Consider the following 25971-nt stretch of genomic DNA (forward strand, 5'->3'; position numbering starts at 1 on the left):
AATCAGGATCTACATTTTCCAAGACAAGATATTTATTTATTTATCTATCTATCTATTTATTTATTCTTCGAGATAGGGTTTCTCTGTGGGTTTGGTGGCTGTCCTGGAACTATCTCTTGTAGACCAGGTTGGTCTGGAACTCATAGAGATCCGCCTGCCTCTGCCTCCCCTGAGTGCTGGGATTAAAGGCATGCGCCGCCACCACTCGGTTCAAGACAAGATTTATAGTTATCTTGATAGTGAGGTTGCCCTGGCAGCTGTTGCTCAGTTTCTGTATGTAGGTTCATGACCTTCCAAAGCAAAGGTCTTGGCACTTATTTTCTGAATATATTAGGCAGTATTGGCTAAACATAAACTGAATTTAGTCTGAGGACAGGAGTAGAGGCCCTATTATCTAAGCCTGAGTCACTGACACTCTTCAGATGGCGTGGTTAACAAATTCAACTCCCATGTGACTCACCTTTTATTCCTGATGGGGCACCAGATCTTAGCTGTTGTAAGCTAGCCAGGGGTAGATAGCAGCTATCATTGGAACAGTCTGCCCTGGGAGTGGGGCTGGAATGTAAGTCAGTTTACTCTAACTTCCTCATTAGCAAAGAGAGATTAGACACAGAAGGGTGTGGATGGCCAGGCCATTCCCGCTGTCCTGTGAAGTGGCAGTACACATAGAAAGGATTTGGGGCTTGGTTCTTGGGTTTGCTCCAGGGTGACATTGGGCTTAGAAACCTGCTTGACTAGCAAGAACATCTGCTTCCTGTTCCGGGCCTACAAGAACAGTTGCAAGGTCAAACTTAGTGAGGCAGTGAGTAGTGGGAAGACCAATGAACTTGAAAACTGGTTCTAGCTGTACCTCTACCATTATCTATATAGCCGTAAGCGAGTTATTTGAACATTTGAGCAGTTTTGTCATTTGTAAAAGGAAAGAATTCTTTTTAATTAATTTATTTTTATGTGCATTGGTGTTTTACCTGCAAGTATGTCTGTGTAAGAGTGTCAGATCCCCTGGAACTGGAACTACATACAGACATTTTTGAGCTGCCTTGTGGGTGCTGAGAATTGAACCTAGGTCCTTTGGTTAAGAGCCATTTCTCTTAAATACTGAGTCATCTCTAGCCTCATAGTAAAGAATCTTGATCTATTGCCTCTGAAAGAAGGAAGTATATAGATTTCCTTGAGTGATTAAAAAAAATCTGGCAATGGCAATTTTTTTGTAGTTGTTTATCTTAAACAAGAAAGGTAAAATCTATTCAACACACATAGCCTGAAACACCATTCTCTCATGAAGAACAATTTGTATCCTTGGGTTTTTCTTAGGTGTGTCCTGTTTTCTCTCATTAAAAGAAAATCTCATATGTATGTATGTATGTATAAATATATGTATATACGTGTGTGTAATCTACTTTTAAAATAATTTATTTTGTTTCAATGACATTTTAAATTTAAAGTAATTTTTAAGATTTTTTTTTTTAAACTAAATGATTTGTCCCATTGAATCTTTTGTTGTTTAACAGTCAGGGTTGGTACCTGTTATGTAGGCCTTGTGATCAGGCTAACTTTCAGTGTTTGATGACAGTGGGAGTGACCGGTCTTTTAGGACAAACAACAGCCTTATTTGGAGAGTCCCACACAATAGATTCTCTTCTCCCTTGTGGCTCCCACGGGGTGAGATAAGCTCACAAATAATGGGGCTCTTCCTTCCTGGTAGTTATGAATAAATAATAGTATGACAGGCTCACCCTCTAGTGGTTGTTGGTAGTACTGAACCAGGAAAAGTTGCTTTTCATTTGACTTCTTTCAGTTTCTTCCTCTAATCCAAGAGCTGGGACATTCCAATTAGCTGTTGGTGTGTAGATGCCATTTTGGCAGAATTAGAAGTATGTACTAAGTTGGAGGATGGAGCTCATTGTTGGCCTTGGGATGATCTGTGACAATTAAGGTTCAAGTTTATACCTCATTAGTACTAAAGCCAAGTCCATAACAATGTAGCAAGAAGTCCTCCATTTTTCTTGGTCAGTTCCTCTTTTGTAATTTCCAAAATAGGGCAAGGAAAATTAAATATGAAATGGTCTTGTTCTACTGTTTCCTGGGTGCAAATGCCTTGTTTCCTGTTTAGCTAAGATTTAAGAACTATTCTCAGGGTTTTTTGTTTGTTTCTTTTTGAGGGTAGGGATGGAAGGAAAATGCATTGGGATAGAATCTTGGTTTGTAGCCCTAGATTGCCTGGAACTTCCTATTAAGACCTTTCTGGACTCAGACTTGTCATCTGTCTCTGCCTCCCCAGTGCTGGGCTCATAAGCCTTACCTGTTCTCAGGCTTTGCGTGCTTACTTACGTGACATGGAATCAGTCACCTTGCTTAACTCTTCTGTTTAAGGTTTTATTTCATTCTTTACAGAAAAGTTAATAGCTGTCATATGTCATTCAAGTAAGTACTAAAGAATCAGGATTTGTTGTTTTTGTGATTAACATTTCCAAGTACTTGTCTTTCTCAATCAGCAAACTTCACAAGAAAAAAAGAGAGGGAGTTTTGGTCTAAATACAGATCTTTAAATTAAAGTTGGGCAGGGAGATGGTTCAGTTGATAAAATGCTTCTCCCACAAGCATGGGAACTGAAGTTTGAGCTCCAGTGCCGACATAAAAAGCTGAGCTCTGTGGTGGCTCACACTTGTGATCCCAGCACTGGGGAGGCAGAGACAAGAGGATCCCTGGGTCTTGCAAGACATTCAGTTTAGCTTATCAGCAAGCTTCTGATTTGGTAAGAAACTCCTGTCTCAAAAAATAAGGTGGGGGACCATTGAGAAGACTTACATTTGCACAGAAAATTTATTAAAATTGACCATACAAAGGAGATAGATGATCTCTGTGTAGACCTGAGGTTGATCCTGCCTTGAAGATAATGGTTAACGGGAATGTCCAAGAATCCTGATTTAACTGCTTGGTTCTTGGTTCTTTCAAAACTGCAGGAGCTATGAAGACATGATTGGAGAGGAGGTGCCACCGGATCAGTACTATTGGGCTCCTTTGGCTCAGCATGAGCGGGGAAGTTTAGCAAGCTTGGATAGTCTGCGAAAGGGAGTGCCCCCACCTCCAAACTGGAGACAGCCTGAGCTGCCAGAAGTGATTGCCATGCTAGGCTTCCGCTTGGATGCTGTTAAGTCCAATGCAGCTGCATACCTGCAGCACCTATGCTATCGAAATGACAAGGTGAAAACTGACGTGCGGAAGCTCAAGGGTATCCCGGTATTGGTAGGATTGTTAGACCATCCCAAAAAGGAAGTGCACCTTGGAGCCTGTGGAGCTCTCAAGAATATCTCTTTTGGGCGTGACCAAGATAACAAGATTGCCATAAAAAACTGTGATGGTGTTCCTGCCCTGGTCCGATTGCTCCGAAAGGCTCGTGATATGGACCTCACCGAAGTCATTACTGGTGAGTGCTAGGATGGGAATCACTCTTACTTTCTAGAGAGGCAGGGATGTAGAGATTTCCAGTCCATTGCCCTTTTTTGTTGTTGTTGTTTTTGTTTTTCAAGATAGGTTGCTCTGTGGCTATGTGTAGTTCTGGAGCCTGCCCTGGAACTCACTCTGTAGCCCAGGCTGGTATCAGACTCACAGAGAGCTGCCTGCTTCTGCCTTTCAAGTGCTGGGATTAAAGGTGTGTGCCATTACTGCCTGGCCTTAATTTTGAGACAGGGTCTCACTATGTAGTTCTGTCTGTCCTAGAACTCACTATGTTGAGCAGGCTGGACTTGGACTCACAGAGATCTGCCTGTCTCTGTCTCCCAAGTGCTGGTATAAAAGGCGTGCACCACCCTGCCTGGCCAGTCCATTACCTTTTGACTATAGGTTCTGAAGTAGTGGCCTTTGGGTCAAATCTGCTTTAACGATTTGATTGGATGACAGATGACACATGCAGTAATCTCTGATGCATTCTGTATGCATTCGTGTTTTCTCTCTTTTTGTAAAATTTTGTATTTATGTGCATTGGTGTTTTGCCTGCATGTATGTCAGTATGAGGATGTTGGATACTCTGGAGCTGGAGTTACAGTGAGCCACCATGTGGGTGCTGGGAATTGAACCTGGGTCCTCTGAAACAACAGCAAATGCTCTTAACTGCTGAGTCATCTCTCTAGGCCCCCCCCCCTCTTTTTTTTTTTTTTGAGACAGGGTCTTTTTCTGCATAGCCCTGGCTGTCCTGGAATTTACCATGTAGATCAGGCTGTACTCAACTCACAGAGATTTACTAGCCTCTGCCTCATGTGTTTTGAGATTAAAGGCATGTGCCACCATGTTTGGCACATTCTGTTATTTCTGATCAACTGTAGTAGTAGAAGAACTGGTCTTCCAAACACAGAAGCTGAATGTCAATTGCCATTTATTCATAACCTTATAATTTGTTTTAAATGAGTGCCTGTCTTGATTCAACCTGCCTGTTCCATTTAGAAATTTGAACTTGTGGTCCTTTATTTAGGATGAAAAATTTCCAGATTGTACATAGTGATCCATTAGTGTAAGCTGAGCACAGTTTTGTGGGCCATAATCACTATTCCAGGAGGAAGAAAGAAAAAGAAATAATATTGATTCTTGATTTGGCCTCCAGAGGATATCTCCATTGTTGGAGTTGCTTTGGCTGTCATAACTTGGGGTGGGGTAGAGAGTCCTTGGCATCTAATGAATAAAGGCTAAGGATACTGGTTAACTGGTAAGCATACAACAATACACAGGACAACTTCCCATAATAAAGAATTATGTGGACCAAAGTTACGGTGTTGCTGAGGTAGAGAAACTGGTGTAGACTATTGAACATAGATTATAGTAAATACTATTCAGTAAAGCTTTATTTCATGACTGTGTGTCTGAATTGAACTACAGAATAAAATATATCTTACCATGGGTCATAAGCAGAAAGCAGCCTGGCTAACACTACATGGAATCATATAGACTCCGTAATGGACATATCTATGATTATTGAGGACCTCTAAGAAGGAATAGAATGGGGCTCTTTCTGATACTCTTCTGACACACTGTCTTGGGTACTGGAGAACTCTCTTATGACTTGACCTTGTCAGGAACCCTGTGGAATCTCTCATCCCATGATTCAATCAAAATGGAAATTGTGGACCATGCACTTCACGCCTTGACAGACGAAGTGATCATTCCTCATTCTGGTTGGGAGAGAGAACCTAATGAAGACTGTAAGCCACGGCATATTGAATGGGAGTCAGTGCTCACCAACACAGCTGGCTGCCTTAGGTAAGGGAAGGTTTTCGATTTTTGAGATTATAAAGATTGAATTTTTCCTGAGTTGATAGTGCAGGCCTGTAAACCCATCTGAGGCTGAGTCAGTAGTCTGTCTGTGCTAGAGTGAGTCCAAGGCTAGCTTTGTAAAACCAACTCAAAAAGGGAGTAATCTAGCAGCAGGTAAATTGTAGCTTAGTGGTAAAGTGTTTGCCTGGGCCCAATCTTAACCACATGCACACAAGCATCCCAATATTCACCTTTTGAAGAGTGATATAATTTCTTTCTAATTTTTAAAATTAGAAGTTGAGGTATTTGGGGGGGTGGAGTTATTTGCTTTTTTGTTTTGTTGTACTGAGGACCAAATTCATTTGTTAGGCAAGCTTCTGCTCTACTTCAAGTTTCTATTCTAAGGTGTGTTTGACATCATCCCACCTGCTTTTGCTGCTTTCTTGTGTGCACCATGTTTACCTGCTCATTCGTGTGTTTATTCCCTTCCTTCCTCCTCCCATTCTCGTCACTTTTATTCCTCTTTGACTTTATTCTTCTAGTTAAGTAAATACCTGCTTAGAACCTCCCACATACAAGGTTCTTATCTGGTTCTGGACTTGTGTGTGTGTGTTAGTTGCTGTCTCAGTTATCCATATTTCAAATCAGGCACCTTATCATTCCCTATATTTGTACTTCTGTAAAATAAATGATGCTTCCGTCTGAATTCATTGATGTTGGTATGCCCTCTCACAAACCACCATTTTGTGGTGCTGGGTATTTGGACCTATTGCCTTGTATATGCTTGGGTGAGCTCTCTACCACTTAGCTATATCTCTACTGCTGATGTTCATTCGCACAGGAATGCACATGGGCTCACGCCTGCAGTGCACATATGCTTGGGTGTGGTGGTGGAGGTAGTGGATAGGGTTTTGCTTTCTAATAAGTCCACTCTGGCCTCAAACTCTTGATCTTCCTGCTGCTGCCTCCCAAGTGCTAGCATTGCAAGTGTGGACTACCATTTTGAGCTGTGGTATACATTTTAAAACATACTTATTATGTGTATGGGTGTCTCGTCTGCATATTTTTCTGTGTACCACATGTGTATCTGGTGCCTGAGGAGGCCTGAAGAGGGTGTCAGGTCTTCTGGGGCTTGAACTACCATGTTGTGCTGGTTATTGGGATTGTCTCCCCATTCCAGCCCCTGGTATACATTTTCAGCCTGATTCCACAAGCTAATGAAAAGTTTAGAAGACAATCAGTCAGTTTCCAACTGTAATGCCTTGCTTTTAATAGGTATGAACTGTTTATTTGTAATGAATAGAAAAGGTTTTAAGGAAGCTTTAGATGTAGATGAAGAAAGATATCAAAGAGGGCATCAGGGACTTGAGTCATCTTCAGAACTTTGTGTTTTCCCTTAGAAATGTAAGCTCAGAGAGGAGTGAAGCTCGCCGGAAACTTCGGGAATGTGATGGCTTAGTTGATGCCCTCATTTTCATTGTTCAGGCAGAAATTGGACAGAAGGATTCAGACAGCAAGGTAAGTTAATGACTGAGTGAATTTTGTTAACAAGGTAACCGTGGTTCAGATCTTCCACTTCAGGCTATCAGATAATATAAAATACCAACCCCTTCTCCTTAAAATGGGCATTGAGTTTAGAAGAAGCAAAGTGTCTGTATTTTGTGTGTGTGTGTGTGTGTGTGTGTGTGTGTGTGTGTGTGTGTGTGTGTGTGTGTATGTGTACTTCAGTGCAAGTGCACAAGAGCACAGGCCAGGAAAACATTGGTGTCCTTTGTCACTCAGGTACTCTTCACCCTATTCGTTTTAGGCAAGGTCTCACCTTGAGGTTGTATTCTTTGGCTAGACTAGCAATAAATATACTTCAGCAATCCCGTCTCTGTTCCTATAGCACTGGGTTTACAGGTACATTGGTACATTCAAGATCATGCCTGGCTTGTTGTGCAGCAGGTGCTGTGAATGACTTTACCCCTTCTCCTTCTCCCATATATATTAAAGCTGCTCAGTAGCTTCCTAGGTTATACGTTTTCTAAGTAGGGAAAACAATGACCTAAATGTCACATCATTAAATAGTTTCAGAAGCCATTATATGTCTGTAGTTAGTTCTTCTGTTAGCATGAAGATAACAAGGATTTTGAGGAGCCTAGGGCACTGAGAAAGCAACCTGAGAGAAGATGGATTGAATTATGCATTTTAGGGTTGATACTTTAATATTCAAATTATGGAGACAGGATTTCCTGGAAATCACCACAAACATTGTCTTTTCCAATTGGGCCTTTTGTTTTGTGTCCCTAAGCTTGTGGAGAACTGTGTTTGCCTCCTTCGGAACTTATCATATCAAGTTCATCGAGAAATCCCACAGGCTGAACGCTACCAAGAGGCACTTCCCAGTGTGGCTAATAGTACTGGGCCACATGCTGCCAGTTGCTTTGGGGCCAAGAAGGGCAAAGGTAAGTCTTAGTTCCTGTTCTTTAATGTGGGGGACAGGGAGGGACCACTTAGCTTTTTAGGACTTACAAATAGTCGGGAAGTCTACCTGGTGGAGACTTGTCCTTTTTTGCTCTGCTGCTGCTCCCCTTGTTCTGGATGCTTTGACGGTGGTGATGGTGATGGTGGTGATGGTTGTTAGTGTATTGGCAAATGGGGTATTGAAAGACAAGAACTCAACTAATCTGGGGCCTTCCTCCCTATTCCTCCTGTTCCTCTGCTTTCTTGTGTACTTGCCCATGATCCTGTTGACATCTTTCTCCTGCGTTTTCTTCCTTCATTTCTCTCCTCGCTTTCCACCTTGGTGATGCACTGGAAGATGAGTGGTTCTCCAGAGGTGAGTGCAATCTTTTAAGGCGCTTATCTCCTTCTAATTTGCATGTTTTGGTTTTTACCTTCCCTAATATTTCCTTGTCTAACCCTTCCCTGTGGATGCATGTAGGAAAATTTTAGTTGAGGAAAAGCATTGAAATAAGTTTTAGCTCTTCTGGGTTATGGTTTTGACCTGCTGTTTCTGGATAGCAGTCTCCATTATAAGAACTCTTTCTTAGTAGCAAGAGTGGTTATCCTTTTTGTAACAATCTATTGCCTGATTTTGGTCCTTGTTCTGCACCACCCTATTTGGACAGGTATGTGTGGGGTTTCCTTCTTTTGCCTCTTTTGATGCTGCATCTCTGATCTGAAAATTCTGACTGAAGGATGAAAAACTGAGGTGAAATCTTTCCTTCTTTTAAAAATTCTTTACTGAATTCTCTCTACCCTTCTCCCATTTTTATAGGGAAAAAGCCCACAGAGGATCCAGCAAATGATACAGTGGATTTCCCTAAAAGAACTAGTCCTGCTCGAGGTAAATTTTCCTTTTTCTCAGTCTCCAGAGAGCTCAGATACAGTTTTTGCACATGGTAACATTATTGCACATGGTAAAAGGCGAAAAGATTTATATGATGTGAAGAGAAAGCAGAGTCACTATTTCACATGGTAGCACTATATTAACAATTCTCTCTGACTTGTTGGATTTGAAGTGATGTTGAAAAATATTGGGAAACTTCACAGTATTTAGTCTCAAGTCAGAAGCTAGACTGGATGTAATAGTACCTGCCTGCAAACGTAGTACTTGGGCAGCTGAGGCAGGAGGATTGCTGTGAGTTCAAAGCCAGGTTGGGGTAGAGAGTGAGAGAATGCCTCAAAAAAGGAAAAGAAAAGCCAGAGACTTAGCTAAGTGGCTACTATTTTTTGATCTTGAACCTTACTGTCAGAAGAAATCTATCGCAGCTTGGATTTTTGGGCTCATTGTATTAATAAATATAAACTTGCTAGCTTTCCATAAATATAAAAGATGTTAGTTAAGTGATGTTAAATCTCAGGCTGTCCTTTCATTTAGTTATATTCCTGGTGGGGAGAATTACTGAGTTAAATCAGAAATAATTTGTTTGAGAGATTGAATCACTAAGCCTGATTACTCACGGTGAAAACAAGGCTTCATTTAGCTATGGAGTACAAGTCAAGGAGGAAGGAGACAGGAATTGAATATGATAGAATTGATGTCTATTCTATTTTTGCCATGGACTAGTTGTTGTTATTTTATGTTGTTTTTTGAGATAGGGTCACACTATGTAGCCCTGGCTGTCCTGGAACTCTCTATATAGACTAGGCTGGCTTCAAACTCATATCTACCTGCCTCCACCTCCCAAGGGCTGAGATGAAAAGTGTGTACATTGCTTCAGGCTAGACTAGTTATCTTTTTTTGTTTGTTTGTTTTTTGTTTTTAGAGGCAGGGTTTCTCAGTGGCTTTGGAGGCTGTCCTAGAACTATCTCTTGTAGACCAGGCTGAGATCTACCTGCCTCTGCCTCCTGAGTGCTGGGATTAAAGGCGTGTGCCACCACCTTAAGGCAGGGGGTCAGCTGGGCATAGTGGTTCTTGCTTATAGTGCTGGCATTTGAGGCTAGTCTGTGTGACATTACAATTCCCTGTCTCAAAAGAGAAAACAAAAATCTAAGAAGAAAGAGATATGGAATCAAGCCTCTGAGTTTGCTCTTGACTTTTCTTGTACAGGCTATGAACTCTTATTTCAGCCAGAAGTGGTGCGAATATACATTTCACTTCTTAAGGAGAGCAAGACGCCGGCCATCCTAGAAGCCTCCGCTGGAGCTATCCAGAACTTGTGTGCTGGGCGCTGGACAGTGAGTATCCCTGAGAAAATGGATTTGGAGATAGGAAATTTAGCTAACTCGTTTGCTGCCATTTGTAATCTTTTCACCACTTCCCATGTGCTTCCTAGTATGGTCGATACATCCGCTCTGCTCTGCGTCAAGAGAAGGCTCTCTCTGCCATAGCTGACCTCCTGACCAGTGAACATGAACGAGTAGTGAAAGCTGCATCTGGGGCACTGAGAAACCTGGCTGTGGATGCTCGGAACAAAGAATTAATTGGTAAGGATTTGAATCAGTACCTAGTACAGTGCCTGGATTCCAGCAAATGTTTAGTCATTTGTTGATGTCACCGAAGAATAGGATCTTCCTTAGTTTATATATCTGAGTGTTGGTAAAGGTTCATGGTTTAATGATTCTTAAAAACATGAAGTGATGATTCTTCAAAAACATTATAGCCACTATTATTTGTTGAATATCTGCTTTTTTTCCTCTAGGCATTGTTAAGAATTTTCCTATTTTTTCATTTGCCCAGAATAGCTTGTTAGTACTAGGCAGAGCCCAAGTTGTTGATTTTTTTAATTCATAAAGAAGACTCTGTCCCATTGAATTATCATATAATAGTAGTGAACATACTGTTTTCATTAGTTTGTGTGAAGATATCAGTGGTATATTTTGATATCTAGCATCATGTTGTCTTAGTGCACTTGAGGAAGGAGGAGGGGCTGTGGGTTCATGGCTATCTCATGTTCTTTGCCCCTTTGATATAGTCTTATGTAATAATGAAGTTGATTTGTAAGGCCCCGCCTGGCCTGACTGCCTTGTCTCCTACATGTGTTACTTTTGTCTCACTGCTATAGGCAAACATGCCATTCCTAACTTGGTAAAGAATCTGCCAGGAGGTCAGCAGAACTCCTCCTGGAATTTCTCTGAAGACACCGTGGTCTCTATTTTGAACACCATCAATGAAGTTATTGCTGAGAACTTGGAAGCTGCCAAAAAGCTTCGAGAGACCCAGGGTATTGAGAAGCTGGTGTTGATCAACAAATCAGGGTGAGCTTGTACTTAATCAGAGCTGGAAGAATTTGAGTGTAAGAGAAGAGTTTTCAGAAAGGAGCTGCCCTCTTCTGTTCTGTTAGATTACTTTACCATATATTACCCTCTGACATGTGGAGAGGTATTGATCTATTTTCATTCTTAATGCTGGTCTATAAATTGATGATGGACTCTTACATCAAATTAGTCTATTTCAGTCTTTCAGACAGAATATACAGTTTGGTGAAAATTTGATTTCACCCATTTTTACAATTTTATATTCTTGTGTTGTTACAGCAGTGACCTCAACCTGTAGGTCACTACCCCTTTGGGCTTGTCAAATAAGCCTTCACAGGGGTCATCTAATACCATTGGAAAGCACAGATAATTAAGGTATAATACATAACAGTAGCAAAATTACAGTTAAGAAGTAGCAAGGAAAGTAATTTTATGGTTGGGGTCACTACAACATGAGGAACTATATTAAAGTGTTGTGCATTAGGAAGATTGAGAACCACTGTGTTAGAGGGTACAGGTTCAAGATTTCCTGGTCGTCAGCCAAACTTTGTATGGTGTTTCTTTCTATAACTCTATAGGAATCGCTCAGAAAAAGAAGTCCGGGCAGCAGCTCTTGTCTTACAGACTATCTGGGGCTATAAGGAGCTTCGGAAGCCACTGGAAAAAGAAGGATGGAAGAAATCAGACTTCCAGGTATAATAACTCTTGATCAAAGCTTTGACTTTTCTTCTCCTCTGGTCCTTGGCTAGTGCCTCTGTCTTTGGTTTCTTCTATTTCACTATCATACTAAATCCAAGTCTTTCAGATGGTGAAGACTTTATTTGCCATACTATCTCTTAATGCAGTGGTGCCCACAGTCTCTCAATGTTGAACATGCAGTAGATGCTGCTGGTAGTGAATGGTCATTGTGTATGGCCATTGTGATCCCCCTCCCCATCTACTCTGACCCTCCATGTACTTAACATTCTCTGATTCTTCTGCCTCTAGTCCCCTAAGTACTGGCATTATAGATAAGTGCCACAGCCTAGCCTCAGATTCTTTTTCTAAAGAGTTATAGTTGTCAGTAGGAACCTAGAGAATTAAGCCCATTACGGGAAGGATGTATGAGTGAGGGCTAGGGCAGATGATGGAGAAGGAAGTTAGTGGTCCTTCAGTGTCTGAAGCAGGAAGTACATGATTAGGAGGAGGGGACAGAAAGAAGTGGATATTCATGTTTCTCTGACATTGGGTTTTATGTTTGCCTACAGGTGAATCTAAACAATGCATCTAGAAGCCAGAGCAGCCATTCATATGATGATAGCACTCTCCCCCTCATTGATCGGAACCAAAAATCAGGTATAGTATCTAAGAGGTGCACCTTTTTCTTTTTAGTGCTCCCACTATTATTTAATGTCTTATTAACTAAGCAATGGGATATGTATTTATTTCTGAATGAGCTAGACCCTGAAGAGAGCAGTAATGCTTTAACTCTGGATTATAATGTATAAGAGAATAGGTTTGAACTTAGAAATTAAAACAGGCAGGGAAGGGTGTGGTGGTGCACATTTGTAATCCCAGTCCAGGACTCTGAGGTGAAGGAAGGAGGATCAATGTGTCAAGTCCAGCCTTGGCTACATGAGACTCTGTCTCAAAAGAAAATAAAATAAAACCAAAATCAAAGCAGTTGGTGAGCTTGAGTGTGGCTCCTCTATTTGCCTGTGAACTTAGAAAGCAAGGCATAATTTTTCTGTTTAATTTCTTCCTCTTAAATTTCTGTGTTCTGTTGATTAATGTGCTTGATTAATTACTAATTAAAAATTAATGACAACTAGAAAATCTGTTATTTCTAGTGCCTAGAGAAAAAAAAAACACTATTACTATTTTAGCTTATAGCTCTGTGTGTGTGTGCACTTATGTTTTCATGTTTGTGTGATTGAACCCAGGGCTTTCTAGGCAAGTGTTGTACGTCCCTTACTGAATTAGAGCTTTTCAAACCACTTTACCATAGATGAAGTATGTATTTTGTATTGTATGTATTTTTCTTTCACTGAAAGAATGTACTGTAACCCTTCTTGATGATTTTGGCTTCTGATTTGGAGTGTGCTGTGAGGGCCCCAAAACTCTTGGACATAGGTGCTGATGGCATAAAAACAGTAGTGTTTGCACAGGTTGCTCAACATGAATGAGGGTAGCAACACTACTGAACAAATTATTTTCATTACCATGTACTCTATAAAAAGCCATCTTGACTCAGGAGCATCCTTGATGGAGCTGTAAACGTAATACCCCTAAGTACACATCGTTTAGATGTGTAGTGCTAATGAGGAGATGGGCAGCTCTTGTGCTGTATAGGGAGCCACTGTGGCTGTCTTGAGGCAGACTATAGATATTACTTATTTAGAGTGCTGTTTTACTTTGTGAAGCAGCTGAAACATGGTTATTTGGCAAGCATTTTCTCAAAAATAAATGTGGAAACCTTATCACTTTAGTTAAAAAAAAGCAGGGACCAAAGCCAGGTGGTGGTGGCACCACATTCTTAATCCCAGTCCTTGAGAGGCAGAGGCAGGCAGATCTCTTGTGAGTTTGAGGCCAGCCTGGTCTGCAGAGTGAGTTCCAGGACAGCCAAGGGTTATGCAGAGAAACCTTGTATCAGAAAAACAAATAAAACAAAGCGAAAACAACAACAGCAACAAAAACCCAACAGCAAAAACTGACAGTATTTACTACCTGAGTAAACAATATAACCACATAATTTTGGCCGAGTGTGGTGACTCAACCTAGCACTTGGAAGGCCAGCCTGACATGTAGAGTAAAACACTGTCTCCCCTCCCCTGAAAAGAAAAATCATACCCATGTTATTGAGCTTGGTAACTTCCCAGTACTTAAAAGGCTTTTTGTAGGGTCATCCATGTCACAGTATGGATGGGGACGGAGACACACACACACACACACACACACACACACACACACACACACACACACACTGCAGTAATAGAAAAATTAAAAAATAAGGTGTTAAGAATAGAAGTATCGGGCTGGAGAGATGGCTCAAAGGTTAAGAGCATTAGCTGCTCTTCCAGAGGACCTAATTTCAATTTCCAGCAACCACATGGTGGCTCACAGCCATCTGTAATAAAATCTGGCACCCTTTCTGGCATGAAAGTGTACATGCAAGCAAAATATTGTATATATGATAAATAAATAAATTTTATTTAAAAAAAAGTATAGAAGTATCTCAAGTTGGTGGCGCACGCCTTTATTCTCAGTATTCAGGAGGCAGAGGCAGGCAGATCTCTGAGTTCAAGACCAGCCTGGTCTACAACAGTGAGTTCCAGGACAGCCTCCAAAGCCACAGAGAAACCCTGTCTCAAACCCCCCCCCCCAAAAAAAAGAATAGAAGTATCAAGTTAAAAATGACTTTTATGATTATGTAAGTGATGATATAAATGTGTTTTAAAAATACACATGTATACTACTAAAATGTGTTAATTTTATAACATTTGCATAATTCTGTAAACCATTATCTTGCAGGGAGACAATGCCATGATATTTCAAAATCCTATATGAGTAATTCAAGGGCAAGACAGCTTATCCATCTATGTTTTATGATCTTTCTTGAGACAGGGTCTTGCCATGGACCCTACAATTGCCTGGAACTCATTATGTAGAACCAGTGATCCCTGCCTCTGCCTTCTAAGTGCTAAAATTATGGAAGTGTGCTTATTAATCAAAGTTAAAAGAGGTATATAAAAATGTTAAACTGCTCCTTACTTTTTTTTTCTTTTGGTCTTTCAAATTTATTATTATTGTAGACATGGTATGTTGTTGTGGGCATACATATACTGTGGCTTTCAAGTAGAGCTCAGGGGACAACTCTGTGGTGCTGGTTCTTGTATTTTTTCATGGCTTCTGGGAAATAAACTCAGGCTGTCAGGCTTGCACAGCAAGTGCTTGTTCCAATGAGCCACCTTTGCAGTCCACACACAATGCTTTTTAAATTGAAGGTGATTATGATTATGTAATAAGTGTATTTCTAAGTGGAATAGATGTTTACATTTCTGAATATAGTATTATGTACTTATTCCACACCGATAAAAGTCCTTTGCATCTTAATTTATTCTATATGTGTGTGATTTGGGACTGAATCTAAGCTTCTGGTGGCGAATGCCTTACCTACTTTTTTTTTTTTGAACATTTTATTTATTATGTATACAACATTCTGCTTCCATGTATATATGCACACCAGAAGAGGTCACCAGATCTCATTACAGATGGTTGTGAGCCACCATGTGGTTGCTGGGAATTGAACTCAGGACCTCTGGAAGAGCAGTAAGTGCTCTTAACCTCTAAGCCATCTCTCCAGCCCGCCTTACCTACTTTTGAGCCACATCTTCAACCTAGACCTTCATAATTTTGAAGACTAAAGAAACTTTGAGATATAATGGCTCAGATTGCTGAAGTGCTTTTTATTGTTTATTTGTTTATTTTGTTTGGGTGTGTAGGTAGGTCAGAGGACAGTTTATGTGAGTCAGTTCCTTTCACAAGTTGATTCCAGGGATGAGACTCAGGCCATCAGGCTTGGCAACAAGTGCTTACATCCACTGAGCTGTCTTCTGGCCTCTGAAATCTTCTTGTATTTAGGTTTCTGTAGGAGAGGGCTTTCCCGTAACTGTAGGTTGTGATTATTATTTGGCCCATCATATGTGCTGAGTAAAGTGATATTTGAATAAAGGCAGGGAAGGATGGCATGCCAGAGAGAAATGTGTACTTTATATAGATTTTGGTGTATTGGATTTTGATTTGGATAACTTTCTAATTCCATATAGATAAGAAACCTGACCGGGAAGAAATTCCAATGAGCAATATGGGGTCAAACACAAAATCATTAGGTAGGTGATGATTTCCTGTCTAATGTTGCAGAATAGTGTTTAATTGGGGTGAGTAGGTATTTTCTCTTTTTCCTTTCTTTTTTGAGAGAGTATTTTAAGTTACATAGTCTGGTCTTGAAATCAACTGCAGTTAAGGCTGATCTTGAACTCCTGATCTTCCTGCCTTCACCTCCCAAGTGCTGGGATTATAGATATGCTCCACCATGTCTGGCTTTTTTTTTTTCTGTAGCTTTTTACCTCCCTAAACACCCTTATCCTTGAAGTATTGTGATTAATAATCTCCATTTGAAAGGATATCTGGAAATATAATAAAATTTGAATAATCTATTCTTATCTACATTTTCACATGTTGCTTTGGATGGGACAACCTTTCTTAAATTTCCTCAAAACTCTCAAAAAAATTTTTTTTAAATTTTTATGTTTTTGAGGCAGGTTCTTTCTGTGTATTCCTGTTTGTCCTGAAACTTAATTTGTAGACCAGGCTGACCTTGAACTCACAGGGATCTGCTTGCTTCTGCCTCCCCTGTGCTGGGATTAAAAGTGTTTGTCAACATGCCTGGCTTATTTACTTTATATTATGCGTGTGAGTGTTTTGCTGGTATGCTTGTTTACCATGTGTGGTGCTTCATGCCCTCAGAGGTAAGATCCCCTAGAACTGGAATTAGGGACAGTTGGGAACTACCATGTGAGTGATGGGAGCCAACCCAGACCCTCTGCAAGAGCAACAAGTGTGCTTAACTGCTGAGCCATCTCTCCAGCCCCCGACCTTGAACTTTTGATCCTCCTAATATGTTCTCAGAAAGTTTTGATGTGCCCATATAATCTGCCCTGATCTCTCTCTCTCTCTCTCTCTCTCTCTCTCTCTCTCTCTCTCTCTCTCTCTCTCTGTTTCCTTTCTCCCTACTTTCAGTTTAGCTGATCTTTTTTTTTCCTTTGAGGCAGGGTCTCACAGCCCTGGTTAGCTATGGATGATCTTGAATTCTTGGGCCTCCTGCCTACCTGCTATTCTAGCTTATCATTCTACTTTATTATTTGTTATTATTAGGGTCTCCCATATTTCAGACTGACATTGAACTCACTATATAGCTGAGGATGATCTTGAACATCTGTGGATCCTCATCCCTTCACCTCCCAAGTGCTGCAATTGTAGGTTTACATCAGGACATCCAACAAAGTGTTCATTATTTAAAAACCTTGGGTATATTAAGCCTTCTACTGGAACATCCTTCCCATTTGGTCTTCTAACTTCTTTTCATTCCCAAAGGCTGAACTCAAGTTGTGTTTTGCTCTGTCAGTTCCTTCCAATTGCAGCTTACTTCTCTGTCTTCTCCTAATTTCAGAGCTTCTATAAGCAATCCCAATTGATCTCTTTAGTATTACCCACCATAGGATACATTGTTGTTGTTGATTATTATCCTTTTGTTGTTTTTGCAGTGGTGGGAATTGAGTCTAGGATAACCACTCTACCACTAAACTACATCCCTAGTACTGGGTATTTCACATACATTCTTTTCCCCATCATATTCCAGTTATGTTTAAGTATTAAAAAGTATCAGTCTTTATGCTTTGGAGCATCTGGAACAACTAGCTCACTTCTCTATCGAGATGCCTAATTGATATACATTGTATACTAGAGAGACTATATTGTTTCTGTGTACTTTTTTCTCTAGACAACAACTATGCCACACTGAATGAAAGAGGAGACCACAATAGAACACTGGATCGATCTGGGGATCTGGGTGATATGGAGCCATTGAAGGGAGCACCCTTGATGGTAAATCCTTGTTATATACTTAGTGCTGTGTAGACAAGGCTGATAGTATTTTGAAACTGTATGATATATGAAATGGGGAAAGTAAAGAGACAATATCTTTCTTTGGTAGGTATTTTCAGGAAAAAGTAGAGGTTTTGATGCATCTTGAAGTTTCTTGGGATGGTCTTCATTGTGTTGGAGGATGTCTTTATAAGTGTTACTGATGTGACTAACATGAACTAATCTGTTCTCTCATACATTACCCTGTTCTTGCACTTACCTTGGGGGTGTTTCACCTTTTTTACTTTTAGCAGTGTTGGTTTACAAACTTTGGGGTATTCCTAACTAGCGCAGTTAGAGGTTCTTACCTTGGCTCTCTTACTAACAAATTGCATGTGTTCACAGCAGGACGAGGGGCAGGAATCTTTGGAGGAAGAGTTGGATGTGTTGGTTTTGGATGATGAGGGGGACCAAGTGTCTTACTCCCCCATGGTATGTCCTCCAGTCACCCCTAAAATGGTCCTTAAGAAGGAGGCCTCTGTGTGCCTACTCTTTGCCAATCATGCTGATCTGATCTGGCCTGAGACACTTGTCTGAGCCATGTGGGGCCCAAGGATTTCTGCTTCTGTGACCCTGACCTCTTCAGAGCTGGGATGATCAATCGGGTTCTCTGTGTGTGCTGCTTTCTTGACTCCAGATTTATTCAGCTGCCTTGTTCTCCTCCAGGTCTTCCTGTTCTCAACCTTATTAACAGCTTTCTCTCTTTTTTTTCCCCTACAGCAGAAGATTTAGCACCACTCTACCTGCTCCATCTGAGCATATAATATATTACTTTTATTTTTGGTGGTGAAATGGACTGATGATTTTTTTCCTTTCTTCGCTGGACTATTGTGCCAACTGCCAGGCTGCCTCCTACCCTTATAGCCCAGAGTGGCTGCCTTCATTCCATCAACACCTTCCACTGAAGTTTAATTGTCCTGTCCTCCCATCCCCCCTACCTCCAGTTTCCCCAAGAAACCTGACTCAGTTATTTGCATATCTTGAGAGACTGCTGCAGATTAGCTCTTTTTGCCAGCCCTCCCTGGACTCTTGGCCTGTGTGGGAGGGAGGGAGAGAGTGGAACTCTTCGCTGGAAGCTGTGGGAAGAACTGAAAATTGCACGCTGTATATGCAGCATTCAGCATTCTGACAAACTGATGACTTTTAATCAAGACTATCTTTCTGGTGGGGAGGGAACTTTTAATTTTGTTTTGGATAATGGGAAATATGAGTTCTTCCCTTATCCAGTGGCTGTTTTTGAAGCCAAGAAGGCTGGAAACATTGGCACATTCCACCTGGCAGGGATCCTCCAGTAAGTGAGGTACTCCTCAAACTGGGATTGAGAACTCTTGTTCCTCCTGTCTGAGACAGAGACCACAAAGGACCTACAGACTCCATCTCTTCTGTCAGCTTCAGGCCAACCTTAGGGTGCTGCCCTGACCAAGGCTGTCCTCAACCCTCCTCTCTTACCCTGTGATAAATCTGCTAACTTGACCTGGCTGTTTGCAAGAGGCTATGTAGAAAAGAGAACGCCATGGAACACTTCTTGCTTGAGAAGAAGCATAAAGATTGTCTATCGGGGAAAAGATGAACCTCTAGGAAGAAGTAGAAGGAATGTACATGAAGCGGTTAGTCTGAGACTGGCAGGAAGCTTCAAAGCTGGCTTTCCCCACCTTCCCTGCCCCTTTTCTCTTCTTCCTTTATAGGCTTGTCCCTCCTTCTCTCCCTCCCTGGATTTGTTGGCCAACTACAAGACTTGTACATAACTCCTGCCCCCTTTGCCCTTCTAAGGTAGGAGTTGCCCTGGCTTTGCCTCCTCTTTGTGCCTTTGGCCTGGGGTGCATCTCCTCCCTCTCTTCCACGTGCCTTTCTTTGCCTCTGCAGTCTCATTTTTCATGATTTTGCAAGTTAGATTTTGTTATTTTCTTAACCACTGTTGACCCTTAGTAGCTGAAGGAAAGAAAAGGAGTGATGACCAATTCCCCTGGGGGGTTGTTATAGCCTCTGATTTAGCCACAGCAGGCTTCTGCTCAACAGTGTACAGTGGGGATTGGTGACTATCTCATGATTTAAGTCTCAAAGTGAGGCTGGTAGAAGGGAGTGCCATGACTCTTTTATTAGTTGTCCCCAGTTCCCATCATCTCTGAAAGGTTATAGGGAATTAAGGCTTTCTGGCCAGTTCCTTTGCCTCCATTATACCCTTTCCAATAGTAGGGAATATTACAGGTTGAGCTAGAGAATCAGCTACTATGTGGGTTGGTTTTTTTTTTTTTTTTTAAACTTTTTCCCTTATTTGCTTTTGTTCCTTAATGTAAAAGCTCTATTCAATGCAACTGGAATTCTTTATCCCTCTTGTCCTGTTCCTTAATATATTGAGGCTATGGGGTAGGAGAAAAGTGCACAACCCACCAATCCCCCCTTTTTTTTCTTTCTTTTTTTTTAACCGTTTGCTTCCCTCCCATTTCTTCCTACCCCCATCCACCTTTTCTGGCAAAAAGAGCCTCTCCTTGTGACCCTCAGAGTACACTACACAGGGAGCCTCACCCACCCAGACCTGGCTCTATTCTCAGTTTCTCTTGTCCTCTGCTCTTCCTGGTGCTCTTGTTTTCGGTGGGGTGTGGGTAATAGAATAGCCATGGGCTTTGGGGGACCTTTAACTGTTTTGTTTGTTTGTTTTGTTTTGTTTTCTCTTTCATTTATAAAAACACTAAACATTCAATTTCAGCAAACCAAAAATCCTACCTTCCCACCGAACACTACTAAGGGGCATGTCTTCTGCTCTGTATCTTTTCTCTTTTTCTTTCTCTCTTGTTAATGCTTTTAAAAACAAATGAGTTTTTTATATAAATAAAGTTTTTAAAGTGTGTATGTGGGAGGTCTGTGTCATTTCTTCACTTCAAGCTGTATTTCTTCCCTCCTTTTCATCTTAGTTATTTTGGTATCAGTGGTCTTTTTCTTTTCAGGACTGCCAGAAGGAAGTTGTCTCAGGATGGGTTTACTTTTGTTTTGGTCTTAATTCTTATCATGGAACATTCTTTGGAACAACCCCCACCCCAGAGTCAGTTAATCAGTGGCTGAAGTAGAGCAGAAAAACTTACTGCTAATAAAGACAGAAACTGAAGAGTGCAGACTGATAGCTTCCTCATTCTCTGGGGTTTTCTCCCATCGTTTGACAAAATCAACTCTGAACAAAGCCCTTGGAATAAATGGCTGTCTTGAACACAATACATTAAATCTAGAGGGTTAAAGTCAGCAATCCCAACTGCTACCTTAGTAAATGTGAAAGAGTTCAAAGTCCTCTGCACATGAGCACTGATCACAGGCCTCATAGAGATGGTCAGGGCGTTTGATAGGATAGATAGCCTGCCAAGTTGTATATTGCTGGTTAACAGAAACCAGATTACTGAGAGTTATCTTTATGGCAGATGCCAAAGATTCAGACTCATAGGAAGACACTTTTCCAGGGCCCTTAATGTGCTGTCATATAGTTTAAAAACTTCAAGAGAATTTGTGTAAAAAGCTTATTGTATACTCACATCTTAAGTTAAAATTATTTGGTTGTTCAGGATCACCATGTTATACTAGATTTAAGTATGAGAACTTTTTGGGCTTGTGAGACCAAGGAACCCAAGCACACTAGCTGTGCACATTAAGGCTTGATTTGCACTAATACCTGTAGTCTTAGATCTAAAGAATAAAATACAAAGTAAAAAACATACAGAGTTTGCTTTGCAGCGAGGTTTGATTTCTATCCATGCAGAAAACCCTGGCCATTAGTATTATGGTAGATAAAAAAGTACTGCAGGCTGGCCTCAAGCTTATGGTCCTCCTTCCTGTCTCGGTGCTAGGGTTATAGGTACATATCACCTATATTTGTTTGGTTTTTAAATACAAAGCCTCACTCTTGCCCTGGCTGACTTGTGACTATGTAGATCAGTCCTCAAGCTTTTGACTCCCAGGTGCTGAGATTATGGACTTGTGCCATGTTGCCTGATTTTCTGATAAATTTCTTGACAGACTTGATGGTACTTTTGATGCATCTTGATAGTTCTTGCTTACTCTAACATTAGAAACCTTTGGAGTTTGTTCCTTCATGGCTCTTATTAATTTTTTGTTTTGTTATCTTTTCACTTTATGTGTATGAGTGTTTTGCCTGCATCACATGTGTGCAGTGTCCAAAGAAACCAGAAGAGGATGTTGGATCCTCTGGAACTGGAGTTACAGTAGATGGTTGTGAGCTGCCATGTGGATGCTGGGAACAGAACCTGGGTGCTCTGGAAGAACAACCAATGCTCTCAACTGCTGCCCCTCTTAGTACTTTTTATAAAGTTTTCCCCATATATATATGTATATATGTATATGTGTGTGTATATGAGTGTGTGCCAGTTGTGTGGGTGCCTCTGGAAACCAGATCCTTTCAGTGCTAGAGTCAAAGGCAATTGTTAGCCAGTGGGTGTTTGGAATGAAACTTGGGTCCACTGGGCCCACAAAGCAAAGTGCTCTTAATTATTAGTTTATCTCTCCATCCCCCTTAGTACTTTTTTAGCATTATAGAATCAGTAGATCTAGTTTTGTGGACCTGAGCAAGTATATAAAAATTACCTGGCCTGTTGGTTGAAAATGTAGATTCCAGAAATTGGCTGTGATGAAAGATGTCTCTAATTCTAGCATCTGGGAAGCTGAAGCAGGCTTGCTATAAGTTTGAGGCCATCCTGGGCTATATTGCCAGATTCTTATCTCAGAAAATCAAAAGACCAACCTGCCCACCTGCACACCTCCTCAGGCTTCTGAGGGATGGGCCTTATAGCTCTAAGCTAGAGTGCTTGTCTACAGGCGCAAGACCATAGGTACTATACCAACATCATAATCCCATGTTTCACTTTGGAAACTGATTCATAGGTTGGTCTCCGGAATCTGAACCTTGTAGAATGACATAGGTTATGTGATGTATGTGGTTATCTACCTTGAAACCCTGGTCTAGGACACTTGCTTATTTTCCATGTAGAACCTGGAATGATGGACTAACTCTCTTGGCAATAGTAGTGAGTATGGATAATGTGGTGATGATAAAATAGATAATTTATAAAAGGAAACATTTGTTTTAAAGGAAGTGCAGAGGCTGTGAGTTCTAATATTTCTCCATACTTCAGATCATCCAGGTAATTCCCAGGATTCCACCGGCAGTCTGTCCCTGAATATGGTGCCCTTTAATGCAGAAAGAATGTCCTGGATTATAATGAATTAATGAACTGCTTCTGTCTACAAAAGGGTATTTCAACTAGAGAGCAAGTGGCTCTATTGTCCAAAGCCAAAGAGGTCAGGTTTGAAAATGAATCATTCCAGAGAGAGGGCCTAGTTCAAGAAAACATAAACATGAAAGAAATATGATACTGCCTGAAGCAAACTTCTTTTCATAGAACAGACTTCTTGGCTTTTCTGCTAACTCTCCCTTAAAATATCAATTATTAAGCTGTTCCACCCAGGATTACTGGACATGAAAGAAAGCTGGAGAAGCAAGGCAGATAATTGCCATTAAGAACAACCACTTGGATCTGTTTGCATTGTGACAGTTTTGAGGTTTTGGTTTTTTTTTGTTTTGTTTTTTTTTTTTTTTTTTTGTTTTTCCGAGAAAGGGTTTCTCTGTATTGCTTTGGAGCCTATCCTGGAACTCGCTCTATAGACCAGGCTGCCCTCAAACTCACAGAGATCTGCCTGCCTCTGCCTCCCAAGTGCTGGGATTAAAGGTGTGTGCCACCACCACCTGGTGACAGTTTGAGTTTTTATTTTGTGTATCGTACAGTGACCAGGGCCAATGAGCCACAGTGAGCTTCATGAAAAGCTTTGTCATGCTGCTATGATTGTAGGAATTTCAAACATTTTTGTACTTTCCAGTGCTACCCTTGTCTCTATCCATTTCTGGTTTTGTTGCAGCAAAGGACAGTCACTTCCACTTTGAAGATACAACCATGTCTTGCTGCCATTCCCTACTATCTCTAGTGCTAATGGACACACAGGTCCAAATGCTGTAATGTATCTGAGGAAAAGGAGTTTTGGTGGGACTCCTGATTATGTTCCAGCCACTTCCTATAAACTTTTTACCTTCATCTTTTTGTTTTGTTTTGTTATGGCATTTTCAAACAATTTGTTTCATTGATGCTCTTCACCCATCTTATTTGGCCCTCCTTGTCTTCATCTTAATCCTTATAGGATTGGTATTGGTTCCTTTTTACTATTCAGGCTTTTGCTTTTGGAAGTATGGTGAATTAGATTCCCCGAGAATCTTTGAGCAGAGGGAAGTAGCATGCTAGATAAACAGTTATTTAAAAATGCTCTCACTCCTGCCTTGTTGGGATTGAATTCAGGGCTTCACACATTAAACATTCTAACACTGAACTACATCTAGCTGTGTATTTAAAAAAAAAAAAAAGATAACTTTAAACCCACTGCTCAAGAAGCACAAAAGAAAGCTGATCTTTTAAACAAAGCCAAGACTGGAACCCTTGCAAGTATCTGATAACCCAGCTTTACTCGGAGTTATTGCCAAGCACAGCATACTTTAAGCTTCTAAAGAATGTGGGAAAGTGGGAAGGAAGGAATCCACGTAAAGATGAATACCCCAGCACAAGTATGAATAAATACTCGTGATCAGATGGTTTGCTATGCCTGGAACCCATATATATGTGGAAAGAGAAAACTGACCCCACAAAGTTCGTGCACAACCTATTATACAACAAATAATCCATTGAGGGAGGCAACAAAGAATTTGTCCTGATCTTGATAAAAGATAGGAGGGTGTGAATACCAAATTTAGGCTACCTGTGTGACTCAAAAACCAGTAAATAGGGACTTTCAAGTGGTACTTTGTTGGCCATAATTCTGGATGTTTTCCAGAAGTCAGTGTGTTTCCTCTCAGCGTTCAGAAACAACTCTTACAGACTTTGACCAGGTGCTCAAAAGCTGGGAATAGAAGAAGCATAAGCCAGTCCTTAAATACTTTGGATGTTTGTTAGCATTAGCATGGACTGTAACAAGACGTGGCTTAGGGTCAATGAGTTCCAGTGGAATGCAGATTCAAAGCCCCGGTAAATGATGTAAATGTTACAGGCTTTACATAAAGGTGGCATGTAATTAGATGCTGGACAGAAGGAAATTAGAATGCTGGACAATGACATGTATATTGAAGGGTGATTAGAACAGAATTCTCAGATTCTTGCATTTGAGAGAAAAGTAAAGATACTTTCTTGAAACTGAGCGTCCATATTAGCTTTGTTCAAAGAATAGAAGTAGAGCATATAACTTCCAAAGAAAAGCAGGACAGAGGTGTTCTTAAAATTGGTATGTCATCTGATGGAATGAGCTAGGCTTAAGGGCTACAGCAATACAGGAAGGATGTGTATCATTCTAGTGCTGGGATTACCATCCAACAAATGAACAGATGTGTGCAGAAAAGAGCAAGTGTAGAGATTGGGAAGAAATCTTTTCCAAAAAGGCAAAGTTAACTGAATAAAGCCTCAGCAGCTGCCAAGTAAGTTGATCATGTAAACTTAAAGACAGAAGTAGGGTGGAATACTTTAAGTCTTGCTGCCTTGTTTTTCTAAATTGATGACAGAACAAAAATCTAGCTTCCCACATTCTAATAAAGTTTGATCCAAAGTAGGGCTTAACTAAAACAGTAGGCTGCCCTTTGACAGAATGGAGTTATACTTTTTTTTTTTTTTAAACTTCCCGTGTGTGCACGTTCGAGCATGGAGGCCAGAGGTCAAATTCTGGTGGCTTCTTCTATTGCTCTGTACCTTATTTTGGAGGAACGTCTCTAACTGAACCTGGAACTCACTAGTTGGCTGTGTCTCATTGTACCTGAAACTCGTTGATTGACTACATTGGCTGGCCAGTGTGCTCCTGGGAAACACCCATCTACATTCCCTATTGCTGGGGAGATGCATAGCTGGATTTAACATGGGTGCTGAATGTCTGAACTCTTGTCATGCTTTCATAGCCAGCACTTTTCCTCAGTTGTGAGATATACCTTCTTTCAGAGACTGCTGACTTTAAGGTAAGAGGGCCAGTGAGGAGCATTGTGCTATTCCAGTTCATTTCAGCACTATTCAACATTTCCTGGCCTCCAAAGTCTTTCTCAGGGCCATTAGGTGAAATTTTGGAATGCTGGTGCTCCATCACGAGGCATGTATAATAGACACTCTCCTAAGTAGAGCCTATCCATGGTGCTTAGCTTAGATTTTACATGGACTCTAGATGTTTGAACCTAGAGCCTTGCATATACTAAGCAGTCACACATACCAAGGAACCTTGTGCCCAACCCTCTTTGGCAGTATTCTCAATCTTTTGTACCTCTCATCATGGAGCTGAATAGTATGTATGATG

The 25971-nt window shown here is 40.9% G+C and overlaps 1 protein-coding gene across 9 annotated transcripts in view; it reads left to right on the forward strand.

The window, feature by feature from the left end:
- Ctnnd1 (catenin delta 1) overlaps positions 1-20457 on the forward strand; it is a 56221-nt gene extending 35764 nt beyond the window's left edge. For 3 of the 9 annotated variants that reach the window (XM_027422689.2, XM_035446285.1, XM_035446288.1), the window contains 14 exons: positions 2964-3427; positions 5067-5250; positions 6645-6762; positions 7538-7691; positions 8048-8065; positions 8507-8575; positions 9782-9909; positions 10008-10158; positions 10737-10929; positions 11508-11622; positions 12177-12264; positions 15735-15797; positions 17468-17571; positions 18331-20457. In XM_027422689.2, coding sequence (XP_027278490.1) covers positions 2964-3427; positions 5067-5250; positions 6645-6762; positions 7538-7691; positions 8048-8065; positions 8507-8575; positions 9782-9909; positions 10008-10158; positions 10737-10929; positions 11508-11622; positions 12177-12264; positions 15735-15797; positions 17468-17571; positions 18331-18342 — 1861 coding nt within the window. In that variant the 3' untranslated portion in view covers positions 18343-20457. Of the gene's footprint in view, positions 1-2963; positions 3428-5066; positions 5251-6644; positions 6763-7537; positions 7692-8047; positions 8066-8506; positions 8576-9781; positions 9910-10007; positions 10159-10736; positions 10930-11507; positions 11623-12176; positions 12265-15734; positions 15798-17467; positions 17572-17955; positions 18163-18330 lie in introns of those variants that run through there. The other 6 variants (XM_027422684.2, XM_027422690.2, XM_027422692.2 and 3 more) reach the window with 6 other exon arrangements.
- The last annotated feature ends 5514 nt before the right edge of the window (positions 20458-25971 follow it).

Source organism: Cricetulus griseus, chromosome 6 (assembly GCF_003668045.3).
Source record: "Cricetulus griseus strain 17A/GY chromosome 6, alternate assembly CriGri-PICRH-1.0, whole genome shotgun sequence".
In the NCBI taxonomy this organism is placed as follows: Eukaryota; Metazoa; Chordata; class Mammalia; order Rodentia; family Cricetidae; genus Cricetulus; species Cricetulus griseus.